This window comes from Argiope bruennichi, chromosome 6 (assembly GCF_947563725.1).
Source record: "Argiope bruennichi chromosome 6, qqArgBrue1.1, whole genome shotgun sequence".
NCBI lineage: Eukaryota > Metazoa > Arthropoda > Arachnida > Araneae > Araneidae > Argiope > Argiope bruennichi.
In genome coordinates, this window is record NC_079156.1 from 120,185,230 (window position 1) to 120,205,981 (window position 20,752).

General features: G+C 29.6%; 1 protein-coding gene across 2 annotated transcripts; it reads left to right on the forward strand.

Moving 5' to 3' along the window:
- The first annotated feature begins 7,538 nt into the window (after positions 1-7,538).
- Positions 7,539-16,832, forward strand: LOC129972167 (peroxisome biogenesis factor 10-like). Of its 2 annotated transcripts, XM_056086188.1 has the most exons (8): positions 7,539-7,677; positions 7,774-7,898; positions 8,958-9,038; positions 11,661-11,737; positions 12,639-12,893; positions 14,406-14,563; positions 15,792-15,918; positions 16,623-16,832. In XM_056086188.1, the coding sequence occupies exons 2-8, from the start codon at positions 7,784-7,786 to the stop codon at positions 16,689-16,691; spliced, it is 882 nt and encodes a 293-aa protein (XP_055942163.1). In that variant the 5' UTR covers positions 7,539-7,677; positions 7,774-7,783; the 3' UTR covers positions 16,692-16,832. The 2 variants fall into 2 exon arrangements, with proteins under 2 accessions (XP_055942163.1, XP_055942162.1); XM_056086187.1 differs by having other exon boundaries at positions 7,585-7,898.
- Positions 16,833-20,752: the final 3,920 nt, after the last annotated feature.

A 20,752-nucleotide genomic window follows, 5' to 3' on the forward strand; every position in this document is an offset into this window, starting at 1 on the left:
TTGTTCGAGAGCTTCCATTGGACAGATCGTATCGATCGCTTCTTTCCAGTGAAGTCACCGCTCCGGTAAATTTCAGTGATATCGTATCAATTGTTACTTTCTATCGTGATTCAAAACCTGTAATCGAAATATCACCAGTAAGATCGTATCAAGGATTTGAATCACACCAATCTTAGAAAAGTATTAATCACTGGTATTTGTGACTTTTTGATATTGGTTAAGTAATAACCGCTCGTAAAATATCCCTACTGAACATGCAGAGCTCTCTGAAAAACCATCGAAATTAAACCAATAATCTGTAAAAAAAAATCTCACGGATTTTACTATACAGATACGCTGAAAATGAAAGCAGAATTTTTCTATTCCTTTTCAAAGTCTTAGGTGGTCAGCAATCCCTGACGTAGATACCACTTGCTGTTCTTTCAAAGCAGATTTCACTGCTGTCGTTCGTGTATGACTACCAAAGTCAGATGGTTCTAGATTGCTCCGCTGCATTTAAACCCCAATCATTGAGCGTTAATATCGGTAATTAACTTATCTAAAACAGTAGCAGTTAAGTTTATAAAGCCTCTACCCCTTCCCCCAAATTTCTTCAAATTAAAATGCATTACGAAATTATACTCTGGTCCTAGGAGTGCAAATATTTAAGTGTATAATTAGATCTCAAATTAACTTGGAAATCCTATTGTCTATATACTAAAGACAAGATTCCGTACATTAAACAAAAAATTTTACTTCATCATATGTCGGAATTCAAAAATAAATAAGAATACAAAAAATATTTATTTATTCTGCCTATATGGGTCCAGTACTAACTTATGCTTGTTCGATTTGGGAACATATTTCGAAAACCAACTTAAAAATTCTAGAAGTTTTACAAAATAAGGTAACATGACAAACAGTAGACGTCGCATAATATAGGTGTGTAGCGATTTGATAATAACGAGGACCGAACTCGCAACGTTTAGTTTCGTAGCCGAGTAACATGATCATAAGACAAAAGTAATTACTCGTGTCCTGTAGCTGTTATCTGGCTTATATATATATAGCTTCACCACATTAGGTGAATTAACCACATCACCAGGGTTTTTTTCCCTTCTAAATTTATGAAAATCATACTGTTAATGCTTTGTACAGGACATAAATACATTATATTGATAGATCCTTAATAAGTCGTATTCTAAAATAACCTACAATAATTGACACTCATGAAAAATTAGAAATAACAAAATAAATGAATAAATTAATATAATAATGATTTTATTATCTGTATAAGATTTTTGTACTGAAATTTGCTTTATATGACTATTTAGAGCACACTTTAATTCAAAATAAAGTTGAAGTTTACACTCACTGTTGAATAAATGTACTCACTACTATTAGAAGAAATAGCTTATTCATATGCTCTGATTCAGCAAGCACGAGGTTATCTTCTCTTAAAATTAAAGAATGTTTTGTGTGTGTGTGTGTGTGTGTGTGTGTGTGTGTGTGTGTGTGTGTGTGTGTGTGTGTGTGTGTGTGTGTGTGTGTGTGTGTGTGTGTGTGTGTGTGTGTGTGTGTGTGTGTGTGTGTGTGTGTGCGCGTGCGTATATTACTTTAGAGGAAAAATTAATTCACAGGTCCACAAAATTTATATGTAATATAATATGGTCAGGTCATAGAACATTTTATCGTTGTGTCGATAAGTTTAGTTGCGTTACTGACTTAATCTTTGAAGTTAGTTAAATTAGTCCATTGCAGTTACTGACTTTATTTCATAAACTTGTTAAATTAAATACAGATAAAGTCTTTATTTTACAATTAGATTTAAATTTGTAAACTTTTTCATTGATTTCTGATAAATTTCTTTAAAAAAATTTGGTTATTTAGCGTCTTTTGTTATTGTTTTCTCATGCTCTCACAATTTCGAAACCACAATAGAAATGTCAGATAGAGACATATAGTAAAATTTTTATCCTTGAAATCATTCAATAACAGCTAAAACAAATAAACCAATCTTAAGAAACTATTGGTAAAGATACATGCTTTATTTAGGTATATTTTTTAACTTATTTCATCATAAAAAAGTAATTGAAATTAAATATAATTATGAAATGTACAGAAGTTCTGTTACCGCTATTAAATTTTTTGTCACAGCAAAAAAATATTAAATAGAAAGAATTAATAGTTATAGCATTATAAATAAGTAGTTTTACAATGGTGCACGCATGATTTTTTAGAATATCATAGAGGAATTTATTGATTTTTTTTTTCCCAGTTCGATTCTGAACAGAGACGATTTATTATTGTATAGAAATTACTGGAAATTTGTATTTGACATAAGTTTCACCAACAAGGGCTTCTTATCCTGGAAATCTTATCAAATATAAATATCTAAAACAAATTTTGTATGCATATAAATTCCCATCTTAGTACTTTGCATGCTATCAGAAAAACAATGCTTAGATAAGATCTTAAACAAAATAATATTTAAATTCTTATAATATGATAAGAATTTGAAATTTATTTTACGCTTAGTAAGGAAATGAATGAAAACCTTTTTGTTCCATATTATTTATCGAGATAATTTGAAATGCTAATCATAAAATGGTAGTCAAATAATTCACAAATGCAGTCAAATAATTCACAATGTTTAATAATATAAAAAAAAACTCCCAGGTTGTAATAAAAATTCAGACTGAATAATTATGACAAAAATTCATTGTATAATATAACGCATTAATTGCGCATGTTGTTGCCGTAGTAATCATTGATTGTCCCTGAAGCGATATACTGCATATTAACATAACTTCTTGCAATCAACGAATATTATTGATATTAAATATTTTGTAGTAGAAAAGAAAACATATATGCTCAACGCACCCTATAATGTGGAAGTAACAAGGAAAGTAACGAAAAACAATTTTAGAGATTGTCCTTAATTGCATGCATTAATTCCCTTCGGGGGGGGGGGTTATATAAAAATGTAATTCAAATGCATTATTTTGAAATTGCAACACAGAAAATCATAAATAAAAACATTAAGAAATTTATACACACATGTTACGTCCAAACTGTTTATAATAGCGTCAGAGTATGATATATTTCAAAACAGGTTGTTGTACATAAACCAACATCGCAATTTTTGCATTCAAACCGTGTTACTCTTGAAATGCTCTTTCTATTATGGTTTTAAGATAGCACACGATACATTTTCGCACATATTTTCCTTTTTTTAGAATTATCTTTCTGTAGATTTGAAGTCTGTCAACGAAATGGGCTACATTTTCAGAACCTTTAGTGGTAACTTTGCTGTGAGTATTAGGATCAGTACCTTGTATTCGATCAATCGTTCGTTATTTTCATTCGGAAACTGATAGATTTACCATTATGTTTGTAAATTGTAAAAAAAAAAATTCAATATTGCTTAATTTAATAAATGCCGAAAAATATTCTTATAGTATTTTTGCTATTGATATCTGACGGCAGAGTAGTAGGATAGACATTGGTCTGATATGTTCACTACACCCATAATCGTATTATAAAATATCATCGCTTTAGATTTCACTTCTCTTCAGTTAGTATTTCTCTTAGATTTTACTTTAATCAGTTCTAAATTAAGGATGGTGTTTCGTATAAAAAGTGGTTCATTTATCCTATCATTTTCTGACACACGTTTTACCTTCTTAAAATGCCGTGATTTCCCCTTTCTTAACCTAGGAGAAATTAATGCTGCAGATAAATCTCTTTTTTTTTACAGGTAATGATGTAGGCAAACCTTTTCGGTTTGGTCACAGAAATCCACATATGACTATTTTGCTGTTTATCGACAATTCTACTAATTCTGATGAGATGCAGTAATTATCTGTTGATAAACAACCTTTTTCCTTTTAATTCATACAGAAGAATCTTCACGTCTTTTGTGGGAAGACCGCAGTCGCTGTAATCATCACGAAAGATAGTATTTTTTTGCATATATGAAAGAATTTCAAAGATAACTGCTTTCAGAAAACTATTTCACAGCTGAAATAATTTTATGCCGAAATGAGTTCGTTTGCTTGAAATGGTTTCCATTGAAAATTATATTGATACTGAATACTGATTGCCCTTTGATTTTACAAGAATATCCGAAACTATTCACCCGAATGTTGCACTCACATTATATAGCAGTAAGATACCTTCAGTACTTGTTTTGTCTCCTTATTTGGGTTCCACGCATGCATTTCATACACTATTTTATGAGGCGGCTTTCAAATGATACCTCTCTTTAGTTTTAATTAATGTTACCGACGGGACAATAACATGCCGTTGTATTGTATTTTTTTCTTACAGCACATGCTTTTGTACAATTTGGAGGTTTTTGTGGCGTGAAAATTGGTTCACTTATCATTGATTAATTCCGGCATTTTTGGCTCTTTGTTCTTTCTGATACGAGTTGTGTGAGTGTGTGTGTTTTTTAATTTGTCATTAGTTTTCTATAATTTTTCAAATTTAGGGATACTTTAGGATGGCTTTTTTTACCATGTTTCTTTGTGTAAATATACATCATTTTAATACGATGCGCAGTGAAAAAAGAAAAATTCAGGGACGCTAAAGCGGCAATTTATACCAAGGATGGAATGCCTGAATCTATCTTATGAAATTGTGGCAAAAATAAATCAGTCACTTTTTATGCATGCGCTGCCTATTGAACGCCTTGTAACTGGCCGAGTATAAACTCGGCATTATTATCGACAAAAGCTTGCATTACCACTCTTCCACTTATGATGTAAAAGACAATATACGGCCAATAACGGAAAACGTCCACGAAAGTGTAGACGGTATTTGCCCGTGTGATAAGGCCTTTATACCCGCAGGCAACTGGTCAAGCAGGATTTTCGTCATCGTGGACCGTTTTCAACCTGCTCGAAAGTGTAGACGATAGTGAAGGAAAGATTGTTTGCAAACGAAATTCAACCAATCGTGCATGGCTTTGGTAGTGACTTAGTTGCCAAGAATGGCGCGATTGAAAACTAATGAAATATGAAACTAATTTGTAAACACATATCCGAATCACTCCTTAAAAGACGGCAAAAAATGATGTATGGTCGTGTGATAAAAAATGAGTTTTTATCGACTTTATTCACGAAAAGCCGGCTATTTGGAATCCACTGAATATTCATTATTAAAGAAAAACGTTACACGAAGAAATTCGTACAATAATTATCAGAAGATGAAGAGATATTGACACCCGTAGATAGTCATCAAAACCAAGAAAATTTATTTTCAAAATTAAAAAAAAATTATTAATGTTTATGTGAACTGTCTTCTTTTTGTGAACTTGTGCAGGTTGAAGGTTCGAACTCGCAACGTTAGGGTTCGTAGCCGAGTAACATAGCCACTAGACAAAAGTATATACTCTTCTCCAGAAGTTGTTATCTGGCTTATAATGTTACCACCACAACAGTCCCCCACCAGTGAGTCGGTAGAGCTTATCGCGCCAGTTATGGCGAGCGACGAACGGGATTATCGCGCCAGGCGTTATGGCGAGCGACGAACGTTGTAATCGCGCCAAGTGTTATGGCGGACGACGGTGAGCGTGTGTGAGTGGTTGCTGCGGTAGATGGAGCCACGACAGCAGAACGAAGGATGCGGTTGTTCAGAACCAGGATCACCAACGTGTAGGTTGAAGGTTCGAGCTCGCAACGTTAGGGTTCGTAGCCGAGTAACATAGCCACTAGACAAAAGTGTACACTCTTCTTCGGAAGTTGTTATCTGGCTTATAATATTACCACCACAAACTCTATTTGAACAGATTAAATCTTCATTTTTTAAAAATAAAGATAGAATTTTTGAATTTCTAAAATAATAGAAATATAGAATTTCTAAAATTCTATATTTCTAATATAGAAATATAGAATTTAGAATATAAAATTTCTAAATTCTATATTTCTATTAACATCTTCCATACAGTTAAAAAAAATTATTTAATTCCTATGCTGTTGTGAAAGTGAATAAGGATCAATTCATTTTCTTACCGCTGAAATATTGTTCAGCACATTATATAATACATTTAAGGGAATCGCAGAATATGAATGATTCTGTTATTGTTTAATGTTTTAATTAATAAATAATAGTGAAGTTTTTATTTTTAAAGCTATTTCCACAACCAACTAAAAAAAATCGCTTTTTAAGCATATTTCTGTGTTAAATTTTATTTTCACAATCTATAAAATACCAATACAGATACATTATGCAATTATTAGATTTTTTTTGTTCGTAAACCTGTCATTATTACTGAAAAATTAATAAAATTGATGGAACAGCAAAATATCCCAGGATATAATGTACGGAATGTATGAATAGGAATCCCACTAATGAAATGAGTAAACTACAGATATTCACCAAATAGAAAAAGCGAATGAAGAGTGATAAATTAGCCATAAAGTACACCTGTGTTTTAGGTTTACCATACAGCAAATCCCCACGTGACGTCACTACACACATTTTTCCGTGCGCGTTTGTCCACGAAAGTGTAGACGGAATTTGGCCGTCTGATAAGGTCTTATGCATGGTTCGCTTAAAAATGATTGTAACCCTCCTTCCCATAAATGTGCCATTGAATAAGAAAGAGAGGGAGAAGAATTTGTTCATGTTGACAACTGTCAGACCTTCTCTCGGCTTTTCCCACCCAAATAAACAAAATAGGGGGAAAAAAACATGTTACAAACACACAGCCTCTTTTGTGCAAGGCTTGAACCTCAAGATTCACTCAGAATTTCTATGGCATTCGGCTCACGGTAAGAATAAAGGAAAACTTCCTTCGATGCAAAAAATTGCGTTCCTGCTTCCCGGCATGGGGTAACGCGTCTTCCCCGTGATTTGGGCATCCCAGGTTTGAGTCCCGTTTCGGGCATGGGTGTTCTTTTTCTGTTTTCTATCTGTGAGGTGTGTGAATGTGCCCCCCCCCCTGTAAAAAGGGGTTGTACAAGCAAATGTGACGCATGGAGTAGCTAAGTCGTACTCTTGGCCTACTGAAAAAACAAGAGACGCTCACTCGGCATAAAGATGAAGGCATAAAGACCGCTGACAGATATCTGTCAGCGGGCTTGTAAAGTCCCATAAGTCACAACACAACAGAAAATTGCGGTTCTTGTGAGAGGTGACTACACACTTCGCTGTTTTTCTCTCTTTTCTTTTTTGTAGCTACATTGCAACAGGAAACAACTGATTATATAAAAAAAAAATGGAACACAAAGATTAAAAGGCTAATTTAAATTAACATGAAATACCTGAAAATTACTGATAAAAATAGCCGGTACTTTAATTTGGATGAGTTCGAGTACATTTTGATAGAACAGAATTACTATTCAATCAAAACGCTAACAATAATTATAAAGGGAAAATGCATAATAATGGGAACAAATGCTTTCTTTTTTTTAGAGTTCAGTTATAAATATACAAAATGATTCGCTTAAACGATAGAAAGAATTATAATGTTAATACAAATAAATGTTTCCAATACTGAACAATTATATCTGAAATGATACTATCCATATGTGTTTCTTCGGCATCATCTGAAGTCATTCTCGGATCCGTAATCGTATTCACATATAGTGGTTAATTCTGCATTCAGGAGTGAACGGGATTTTATAGGAAACTAGTTGTTTTGTAAACATTGGATTTTCATGTGGATGTTTAATTCTACAGACTTCTTCAGTATTTATTTTTATCATGATTTATCTAAAAGCGTGAAAATCTTTGATAATTTGGATTAGCCTTTTAATAGAATTCATCTTGTCAAATTGTTTTTAGTTGAAGGAAAATGACAAACCCAAAAGTTGCTGGTACTGCTGAAATCTTGAGAGCATCTCAGAAAGATGAAGAATATATGCAATACTTGAGAAATTTGATTTCTGACGTCACTCAAAAATGTTTAGGTATGGTTTTAATTTATTAAATTATAATATATTAGTATCAAAATATTTTTAATGAATTTTCTTGAAAGAGTTGGCTATCGTGAATCTAATTCTGATCTAATTTTTTAAAGCAATGAATTTTAAATTTAAATAGATAAAAAATTAATCTTGAGTTCTTGGTACTTAATTAAGTTATCCTATCTATAGCCTGAATTTATAAAGCATAGCACATGTTTACTAATGAAGTATTCAAAATAGAATAAGACCATGGGAAGCATGCCTCAGGTTTTAAAATAGAAACTTTTCCTTAGTTTTGCCAAGATCAGAAATTTTATTTGATTTTGGTGGTTATTTAGAAGAAAAGGAAGAATTGTGCAGTGGGCAATTCTTCCCCACTGCATTTAAAACTTCCATTCTGATATGCTATTCTATGGAGCTCTGGAGTCAGCTTTAGATATTAGAATTGCCATCATGAACACTCACCCACAAAAATGAATTGACAGTTCTTCTTATTAAACATTATTTTATGTTTCCAAATCAATATCAAATTGTTAAAGTCAGTTTTTAGTAAAAGCCAAATGTCTAAATAACTAGAAAATTATTATTATTATTATTTTTTAAATCTGAATTTATGTAGGAAAAGAACGATTTCATTTTAAAGCACATGTATAAATTGAATCTATTGTATTTATTTAGGCTACTTTGTAAATTAGTTATTTGTTTTGCAATACATATTTAAATTTTTTTCTATGAATTTTTAGTCTTAAAATGATGTTTTTAAAATAATATAATGTGTTAAAATTAGTCAGATTAAATGACTGATAATAGATATTTTAGTTAAAAAAACAGGGAAGCCACACATTGTTTTTGAAATGAAAACATATTTTGCATTTTGTCCTGAAAACTAATTCTAAAATTAATTCATGACCATAAAAAATAATTATTTTGAGATTTATTGCCCCCAAAGCCTTTATTTTCTTTTTTGATATGCATAATATTACAATCCATGCACAAATTCATTTATTCAGTTTTGTTATTTAGAGATACTTTTATAATGTTAATTATGATGTTTCATCTAAGGTATACCTCTTTGGATTAAATGGAAGGACTTCAGCAGTGTGTTTTCTGATGCTCTTTTCTACAGTCTTACTACATTATCTGGTAAATTTTTAAAATTTTTTGTTTTTAATTTTTGGCATTTGATTTCTTTACAGTCTGTGTTTTAGTAAAGACATTTCAGTAGAAATTCTTTTCCATTAATTAGGCCTCTAATACTGATTTTCTTATTTAAAAATAAAAATCTTCCTGTGGCTGAATATATAATTCAGGAATATTGTAATGTATGAGAAGGAGAGATTGGTATGAATTAAAAGGAATGTTTTCTTATAAGAGAGGGAAAAAAGAGAGGAAAAAAAAAAAAGCATCTTCATATAAAATTCTCTAGCTTTTAAATACATTATCTACTATTAAAGGATGTTATTTATATTAAAAATGTAGGACTTTTTGGTTAGCCCTATTGCATATGTTGTTTTATATTTGCTTGAAGAATCATTTTTATATTAGAATGCTAATCCTAAAATTGGACTTAATTTCAATAGCTTTATCTGTAAAGTTGGCTCTTTTGTATGCTAGGCAAATATATATATAGCTTTTTACCAAGCACTATATTTTATGGTTGTATTATTTTCTATTTGATTTCTCTCTTTCTCATAGCTTTAATTTTTTTAAGTGCACAAGTACAAATTTGCTGAATTTTTAAAAATTATGTACTTAATTGACATACTTAGAGTCTAAAAGAAGCAAAAATACCTTTTTTTTTAAAAAAAAATAGTTTTTTATATTTTATAGTGGATTGCACTACGAGAGAGGTGTTGGTTTCACTGGAGTACCATCGCACACCTATAACATATTCTTCTTATGAATAATTAATATGTTTTAATTCTTTTTGTAGCATAATTACTCATTATTTATTTACGGACAAACTAAAACATACAATCTTACAACATGAAAAAACAAAACAAAAAAACAACAATTTTAATAACAAGTAATCTTCAAATAAAGCTAGCAATGGCAAGTTCTTTACATGGCATTTAGACTTTAAATGCAATCAACAATATATTCAAGTTATGAAGAAACATAATATTTAAATTAACCATTTAAAAATTAAGAAAATGATACTATATTAGAAAATAATTTAATATCCCCAGAATATGGCTGCTTACTAATACAAGAAGAAAGTAAGTGAAAAGAAAAAAATTCTACCATCCTGTTTGTATAAACCTCACTGAAATGTAAATAAATTCCTCACCCACAAAACACATGGCAAACCCCTTGTAAATTATCAGCCACTTGAATAAGAGAGACAGGGGAAAGAAAACATGTCTATTTCGCTAACACATTTCAAGTGATAGAGCATCTTATGTTGTAGGTGTGTGGTAGTATGTCCCTGAAACCACCTAAAAATTATGTCAAATATGAGGAACTTTTCTTTCGGAAATTTGATTTGAAAAAAATATGTATGTTGTAGGCAGCTTTCATACAACAGATTTATGAGGGCATTTTGAATTTGCTTGTTTTTTTCTTGCTAAAAAAATTGAAAGTATTGAGAAAAAAACATTAAAAATAACACATTTTTTTATACATAAGAGGAATATTAACTATTATGCTGACATCTACAGGTAATTATTAAAGTTAGAATATTATTTTAGAGCCTTTGGTTTTGATCAGTAACTACCGCACATTTAGATATAATTTTTAGAAAGTGGTGGTTTCACTGTCATGCCATCACGTGTCCACAGGTTAATGTCTATTTAGTAATACTTATGAAGTAATTAGTTTTGGTGTTTTTGTGCTCTTCATGTATTGACATCAATTATTCAGAAAGTAAACCTTTTCATGAGACAACAGATGTTAATACTTACTCATTTTCACTTTTAAATGCAAACAAGATGTTTTTTTAAATGGTTTATTGTCTTTCCTTGGAGATGAACATTGAGATACCATCTTACTTAATTTATTGAAAGTATTAAACATTTTGGAAATATGGCAAATCAAGATTGAGGGCACAATTCTATCTTAATCAGTAAAGTGCTTAGAAATTAAACTTAACTAAAGACAGTGTTCATGTGACCAGAAAATTATTTTTTCAAATGTAAATTAATCAGAAATTGTAACATACTAGTCACCTCAAGTGATCAACTGGATTAATGAGAATATTTATTATAGTATTTCAAATAAATTCTTTAGATATAGTTTCATATTCATAATTCTGTCAAATTGTCTAATATTAAATCCATGTTCCTTAAATTTTGTGTATTAAATTCATGTTGGTATAGTTACATTTTTAGAAATTATTGTGGGAAAATGCCAAAATTCAGCTTAATTAAAATTCTAATTAAAAAAAAATGTACAGAAGAGCATATTTCAATGCTTTAAGCAAATGTGTGGAAAAATTTAATAGCTCTATTTCAAATGGTTTGGACTATAGAGTGTTAATACACATGCACACATTCTTTATTATTAGTTGCCAAAATATAGGCTGAGTACAACAAGCAACTTATCTCTTTTGAGTTGGTGAATTATTGCCCATTTTTTTTATTTTATTTTCTACATAATGTTAGAAAATTTTGTATGTAATAAAATTTTTCATTAGTTCTTAGTTATATTTGATGATCTCTTTATTTGAAATAAGTTTAATGCATTATTCCTTTTAATTTTAAAAAAGAGAACAAAATGATTAATTTGTAATCAATTTCATAATTTTTTAAAAAAATGAATTTGCAGGTCTTCAAACTCTTGGCGAAGAGTATTCAAATATCATTCAAATTGACAGGAACCTAAAATCAATACCATCTAAATGGGTACAGTATTAGTTATTTCTTAAAACTATTTTAAGTAATAAAGTATTAATACAAATTTCTTTTTTGTACTCTCAATTATATATTGAAATGAATTTCTTAATTTAAAAAATTGAACTATTCTATAATTATTTGTTTGTATGAACAAATTTAGACCTAATATTTTGAACCGAATAATAAATATAAGTGACTTTCATTTTAAATAATTAAAGTATTTTGAATAATGCTGAAATTAATTATTATTATTTAAATTTTATATTTTTAAAATTGGTATTTATAATTTATAAGAATTATCCCAATTTTTTCAGTCTTTACTCACATTCTAATTATTTTATAGGTTTTTATTGAATATTTTTATTTTAACTGCTGAAATGAATCTCTTGAAAGACAAATTTTTGTAATACAGAATTGTAATACAGTTATGTTATTTTTATTTTGTATCAATAATAATGCATTAAAAAAAAAAAAAAAAAAACTGAAAATTCTGTAAAAACTGAAAATTTATCTGAAATTTTTTCTATTAGTCTTTTTTTTCCCCCTCAGAATTATTTATATGATAATCAAAATACATATATGTGCCTTAAGAGGTTAAGTAAATATGTAATGATATAAAATATGTGCAAAATTATATTTGGTTATTGTAGAAATTAAACAAAAAGCAAACTAAAGCATAACTGTAAAAGCATTTATGCATACATTGGATTTAACAATTATTAAATACAGAGAACATTATAGAGCATTCATGTTTCACTAAATGTTTATCAAACTCATTTTTATCATAACATCAAGCATATACTAGTATTAATTATTTTTTTAGTCATCCTTTCTATGTTTTTGTCATTATATCACATAATTATATTTATATTTGCACAGTTGTTCCTGATACTTTTTTTTTCCCCATCAGGTACGGTTTACAGATATCAGCTTGCGTACTTTTGGGTACTATTTCTTGCTGAGATTTCAAACCTGGCTGGAAAATCAGTTGTCTTCAATATCTCCCACCGAATGTAGTGATAGTGATGCATATATCACCACTTTAAAAAACTATTTACCAATGATATTTAGAGCTATTACGGTATTGCAAAGAGTTCATTTAATTGCATTTTACTTATATGGAAATTATCATGATGTTTCAAAGAGACTTACAGGAATAAAGTATGTGAGTATCAACATTTTATGCTGTTACATTTTGCATTGCTGTCCTTTTTTAATATCTTTATTTTTATTTTAATAAGCAAATGTAAATGTTTGCATTTTTTGTTCCAAATGTAATTTGGCTTTCACTCCCCTGTCTTATTTGTATTAACTACAAGTCTGCATTTCTTGATTTATTTTTGGAAAAATTTTATATTAAAAAATCATTTAGATATTATGCTTAAAATTTGCTTGAAAAAAAAATTAATCTGATTTTTCATTTTGTATATTTTTCTATTTAATGCCCCAAATTTGGAGGTGCATTAGAAATTTTTTAATATCTGTGAGATACATGATTAACTTTTGCAGAATTTGCTATAATTAGCCTATCGAATCGAACAAGAAAAAAGAATGAACAAATGAAAAATGTTTAGGCATTTAAAAAATTGGCAACAAGGTAATTACTTATTGAAGATTAGAAATAGAAGGTTGATTTTTTAAAAACTGGAAACCACTAAAAATGTGAATGTCCAATAAATCCACAGATATAAAATCAGTCCAAGATAATTTCCATTTTTTTTTTTGAAGTAGTAAAATAACAATGCAAAAATGGCAGTTAAATTAAGTAAGGTCAGTGAAGAAGAGGAAAAAGTAAAATATTTAGCATTAACCAACATTTTCATTATCTTCATCGAGGATGGGCAAATGCAGGTTTGTGTGCATAAGTATTAACTACACTCTTTGCATTTATAATAGATGAATCTTGACATCTTGTATGGACATTCCGATGTATTTGGCTATTATTTCAATTTGGGTGCACTTAGCTATTGTGTAAAAAGAAGCCACTGTTATTCACTTTGGGGAAGTAGTTTTCGATGGCATTAAGAGTATAACAAATATATTTGATAAAGATAAATAGTAATATGGAATAATATAAATAAAGCATTAAGTTAGAAATGAGAATTAATCGAGTTACTTGATAATATGATCTAGTATTATCTGTGTGGTATAAAATAGCCTCAGATAATTGTACTTGACACAACCAAGATCACAGCATGATTGACTCTAGCCTCATAATTATCCTGGAAAATAGAAGGATGCAGAGCTTGATATATACAATGACATATATTGGCCATCTTTCATGAAACTAAAAAAACCATGTATTTCAGTGATCTGATTTGATCATTTGAGTGTTAAGTAGTTTAAGTACTAAATTTTAATCAATAATTTATTGTCCCATTATTCAGTTTACATAAAAAATGCAAAATAACATATTTCAAATCAAATGCAATCTTATTAAGAATATTTGAAAGTTTGTATTTTAAGACAAGGAAATTTGCTTCCTCCTTTTATATATACTTTGATATTAACTGCTAGATTTGTAATATTAGTTTTTAATAATATATTTAAAAATAACCGATGCATTAAATTATACTGCTGATTCTCAATCTATATTTATTTATCAAATTTCAGAAAATATATTTGATTTCAAACTTTTCTGTGATTAAATGTTTAATTTGTTAAATGTTTTCTTTAGCTTATTATACGTCGATGGTTGTCTTTGCCAAATCAACAAAGGCCATACAGAATACTAGGTTGGATTGCTGCTTCTCAGCTTTGTCTCAGTTTAGCAATCAATTTGTATACCTCTAGTACAAAAATTTCACCTGTCAGTGTTAAGGAGCAAGTAAACAAGTAAATATTTAATCTTTGCATGTTAAAATGAGTTTTAGGAGAATAAGAAATATCAGTTAATCATCATCATAATATTGGTATCAGCAGCTCTTTACCAGATAATCCATAAACATTTAAAAATGGACATGAATAAATTAAAATTTTAAAAATTGGAAACTTTGAAACTTAATATTTTTGGCAGTACAGCATTCTTTAGTCTTAAAATACATATAATTCAATTTTTTATCAAACAATATAGACAGATGTTTATTAGGATATTGGGACTCTAGTTACTAATTTTGGTTGCTAATTAAAGTAATTATATTCTGATCATGAATTTAAAAAAATGAGTTATATGTATTGTAAGCCTAAAGATACATGCAAAGCAGTATCATCATTGTGATGCCAGTGGACTAATAAGAGTTAGAGGTTAAATATCTCATTTTAATACATTTAAAAAAAAAAAATTGGCTGTAAATGTTGTCTTCCATTAATTCTTTCACTACTAACTGAGCCAATCGGCTGTTCAAATTCTCTACTAGCTTGCCAATTTCTGTTTCAAATGATGGATACAGGATGTAAAGTGAAGACATTCTTATTGATAGCTCATTTTACATCCTGAACCCCTCATTTGAAGCAGAAACAGGCCATTAATATAGAATTTGTACTGAAGGTTGGGCCAGATCAATAGTGAAAGGTTTAAAATTGAAACAGTATGCTTTTTTTTATTATTAATTTGATTTACTTTCTGTCTGAAGTCGTTGAAACATCAGCTCTGGTTTTAATTTTTGATGAATTTTTTGTAATATTTTCACTGATATTGATTTATTTGGAAGTAAACTAAAATTTTTGCTATCCAAATTTTAGGAGTTTTTTTTTTGTTGTTGTTGTTTTTCTTTTAAATATAAAATTTAAGCAGATAAGTTGAAAATTAACTTATATATTAATGCTGATTGCCATTTCTCTTATTGTCTGTTTAAAAACATTTTTTTAAAGATTATTTTTGTTTATCTGAATTATTCAAAATCTAAATTTTAATGGATATTTTATTCCAGTTACATAAAAATTATTTTCATGTTATTAATACTTAAGTACAATATTGTATTCTCAATATTAGTTTCCCTGTGAGTTAAGAATATTAATTTTTGCTTACAGTCAAATTTTAATTGCCTATAGTTGGAGCTTCCAGTAATAAAATTGTTATAGTATTTAAGTGCTTGCAACAAGTTTCTTTCTTTGCTTTTTATAGTCAGTCTGAAAATGTGAATTCAAAGAACCAGTGTTCTCTTTGTTTTGAAAAGAGAAGTTATAGTACTGCTACACCATGTGGACATCTGTTTTGTTGGTCTTGCATTACCTCCTGGATGCAAACTAAGGTACAGCATTAATTTGGTTACAGTTTTTAAATTTTATCATTTATTACCTTCTATATATTTTTCTTTCCACTTTCTTTTCCTGTACTGAATCATAATAGCTTCAATGTTTCTGAAAATCTAAAGTATATTTGAAAGGAGGAGATTTTGAATTTTTAAAATTTGTTATGATTTAGTTCCATTAGTTGCAATTTGGTTTATCTTTAATATTAATATTTAAATCTAAATATTTTACATCCTGAGATATATTTTTTGGTTTTGTAGATCTTTACCATGAATTATATAAAGATTTTTTAAGCATGTTTTCAAATTTTATTTTCTTTTATTATTTTTTAAAAATTTTGATTCACTTATCTCAGTTTTTTTAAAAATCACTTTTATATTTTAAGTAAGTTTTGTTGATTGCAGCCCAGAAACAGTTTGAAATTGAATAGAACTTGATTGTTAACAAATTGGAATCTGTGTATTAAAAAAAATTTAAAATTTGAATATGAAAAAAATATTTGAAATGTATCATGTTATAGAAATTGAAAAAAAATATTTCATAAATATTATGATTGAATTGTTCATACACCAATGCTCTGGAATTTTTTTAAAAAAATTGAAACATATTATAAATTGAAAAAACGGCCAATAATAATGATAATTCACAAAGTTTTATTATTGTTCTTTGTTCATAAATTTACAGATGCTTCTTCTTTTTTTAGGAAGAATGCCCATTGTGTAGAGAAAGTTTTCCACCATCAAAGTTGATATTTCTGCAGAATTATTATTAGACTTACTTTTTATTTTGGATACTTAATTTTGAATTTTATATTTGTTGAAATATATGTATTATTTGTGGGATAACTTAAAGCTTTGTCAATGTTGTAACTATATTGAATTATTTGTACATATAAAATTATACCTTTTTTAAACTTCTGGTTTTGTTTGATATGTGTTGAAGTTCTTAAATTTAATGAACTCTTTATGTTTTAATGCAATTCTACAAAATTATTTATTTCATATTAAAAATTTTACTATTAACTTTTGATATATATATATATATATATATATATATATATATATATATATATATATATATATATATGTAATGATATTTTAAAATTTAATTTAAACTGAATTAACTTCCTAATTTTTAGCTCAATTTAACCCATATCAACTTCATTTTAAAATATTCTCTTATTTCCTGATCTCATTAAACTTTTTCTATTTAATTAATTCAACATGAGTTCTAAAATTGCTGAATCGGCTAAAAGCCAACAAGTTCCCACACTCTGAGTGAAGTTATAAAAACTGTCCAGCCAAGCACATTCTTTGAAAAAATCCCTGTATTTCCCTATCAGAATTGGCACTTGTGAGAAATCCCTATCAGAATCTTAATAGTATAAAAGCACTGTGAAAATTATTTTCCCTCTCTTTTCTTTCTGTTTTTGTGCCGAGATGTGAACGGACGTGCCTTGTCTGTGCTGCTTTTGCCTTCCGAGATGGAAATAAAACAAAATTCAAAGTATCTTCTCTGCCTTCAAAACTGCCTTCTGCTACATAAATTATTATGTTTACATATATATGGTGTTTTAAAACATATTAAATAAACTTTATTGTATGAATTCATTTTTGGAGGAAAGATTTGAAAGTTTCATGCAATATAGAATTTCTTTACCTTAGTAGTTTAAACGATTAATTCACAAACATATAATTTTCGTTAGTCATGCAAATTTTTGCACAACTTATTCAAAGCCCTTTTTTGCTACCACATCTGAGGTCTTTTGTGGAATTGCTTTTATCTCTTGTATTAATATTAAAATATAACAAGCATAAGGTTTACTAAGTAAATAATACCATCTGAATGTTTTTCATTTTTTAAAAATTATTCGTCTTATATTTTCTTATTGTGTGAAGTATATAGAAAGTTTTGTAATCATTAAAAAATTCAAAATGATGATTTTGATAAATTTCCACATTTTAGATCTCCTTGAGCTCAGAAAGCATATTTTGGAAATTATACCTGTCTAGAAAATAAAGAAAAATCAAAAATGCTTTGAACTAGACTATTGAAATTTGGTATGAGGAATTACAACCTCAGTTGCAGGCTCCTATCAAGTCTTGAGCAAAATGCATTTAGAAGAAGTCTGTCTGTATGGCTTTTTGAGTATAAATTAATACAATAACTGCAAAAGCAAACAGCTAGTTTGATAAAATTTGGTACACATTTAGTATCTAAAAAATACTTATCAAATTTTGAAACAGATGGATGTAAATGCAATAACTCGTAAACACAATGACTTAAATCAAGGAAATTTGTTATATTATCTTGTGACCATCAACTGTAGTCTCGTGCCAAATTTTATTGTTAATCGGCAGCAAAAAAGTATATAAAATGTATATTCTTGCGATAGATTCAGTAAAAGTGCTAGATTCTGTTCAGAGATCTATCGTAACTATCGTCCACAAATACCACGTAAGTTATTCACAACCTTACCCAAAGTGCATAATTTAATTCAGTGGAGGAGGGACGAGACTTTTATTGTAGAGTATGCGAGAAAGCTTCGGCGAGACTACTCTTGTTGGTTTTAAAACTGTATTTGATTTTTTCTATTGTTTTATTATTTGAAAAAGGATTTTTTAATGAAAATTAAAGATTTTCTTAGGTGGATAAATGTTTTATTGAATAATATGTTATCCATTCTAGGCCAATACCTTTTGCCATCTTTTTGGCAATAGCATGATTGACCTCTTCATTTAAAGTAAAGATTTAACAATCTAAAAAATTTTGTAGACTTCAGAACAAATAATAATGAACAGAATGTTCCAGATCAGGAGAATATAATGGGTGTGACAGTCCCCATCCAAGTTGTAAAAGCTTTTAGCGAGTTACAAAACTTCTATGAGGTCTCGCATTATCCTGGTGGAGAATTTCTATTGATCAGTTCTAGCCTTTTCTGTTTAAGTAAATCATTCAGTTTGTCCAGCTGGTGACAGCACACTGTTTGTTGTGTTGTCCGGTAGAAGCTTTAAAATGGCTTTAAAAGCTTTAAAATTAAACAGATCACTCTTATATTTAACATTGTTAAAACAAACCTATTTCTTGATGATGCGCTTCAAAAATGGATAATTTTCTTAACGCTTGATAAGCAAACCACGGACGTCAAGAATTTCTTTCCGTAAGTACACGAGAAACCCATATGTCGAGGTTTGAGATTAAACCTAGGCCTTTCAAAATCCGATCATGAACGTTTGGATTCGATAAATTTAATCTCTCAGCGATCTCACGAGTTGTTATTCGTCGGTTTGCATCAATTAAGGCCTCTATTGTGTCTTATCAGCTTCAACTGGCCTTTCAGAAAGTGGTGCATCTTCAACATCAAATTTTTCAAACCGTTTTGCTACTGGCGTCCTGTCAATACATCTTCATACATATCGGATAATTTTTTTTCTTGTTTGAACAGCATTTTTACTTTTTCGATAGTAAAAAATTAAAATATGCTAAAGGCTGCTTTTCACTTCCCATATTTGAGAGGGCACCAATTAAAAATTACTGCATAGGATCAATCGAACTTTTTCACTAGCAATCCCTGCTATATCAGCTGTCAAAATATATAAAGATTATGTGGCTTAAGTGTGAAGTTGCAATGTGAAAAAATGCAATTAAATAGTCCTCGTGGAAAAAAAAAAAAAAAAAAAACGAAATTACTTTTAGACCAACCTAATATTTTATTTCGATGCTTTGCTTTCTAAAATGGCATTTCTTCTACTTCTGTTTTCAAATTTTATAACATTTTTACTAGCCCTCACTTTTTACCTGACGAATTCTCAAGCTATAGACCTTGCTGAGGGACTGGTTGTTTTCTCAGACTCTAAAGCGGGCTTAGAAGCCTTCGGAAATGGAGACACAAATATCACTTCTACTATAAATGTCTTACTCGATCAACTGCATTGCAAGAGGAAATCTTGTGTGCTTTAGTGTATACCGCACATGTAAACATTGCGGGTAATGAGTGTGCGGATGCTTTGGCCAAAGGGGCACGAAATCTGCCCAACTTAGTTCCATCATCACACTTGCAGATGCGAACGCTGTGGTCAGATGTAGACTTATAAATCAGCCCTCTAGGAAGCCTTTAATCACTGACTTTGAATTCCCTAGAAATGTAACAACTACAATGGCTAGATTAAGAACTGATGGGATAAGAACCTATATTTACTGTAAGAACTGTCCGGAAACTCAGTTCACACCGAGACACATCTTCGAGTGTCCATCTATTACCACAGATATCTTAAAGCTTGGCTGGTTGCCACTGATGGATCGACTTTGGGAGATCCTTTACAGTCCTGAAGCACCAAAGTTGGCGGCAGTGGTCCTCCGGACCTTTGACAATATCTGCGACTTTCTTTCCTCACTTTTTACATTTCCATAGACATGACAACAACAACAACATATCATTTTTACTTATTTTTGGACATAGTTGTTTGATCGAATATATACTTTTAAATTTTCATTCTGGCATCGCTAGGCTTTTTTTTTTAAGAAATAAGAATGGTTTAGTTTAGCCAAGAACGGCTCTTACGCCGCTAAAAGCAAACTAACTCAGAACCTATAACCTCATTGTGACATTAAAAACCAAAAAATTGAGTATTTTGTTTTAAATGGCGCGTTTTTTTTTGCTACAATATAATTTCTCTTTCTAATTCTTCATATAAACTGTGCAGACAATTAATAAAATCCTTCTTCCTCAGTTTTCCCTTAGTTAGTGGGGCCGCGGTGGCCTGGTGGTAAGGTCTCGGCTGCGGAACCGGGATGTTTCAGGTTCGAGACCCGATTCCACCGAAGAGCCGTCGT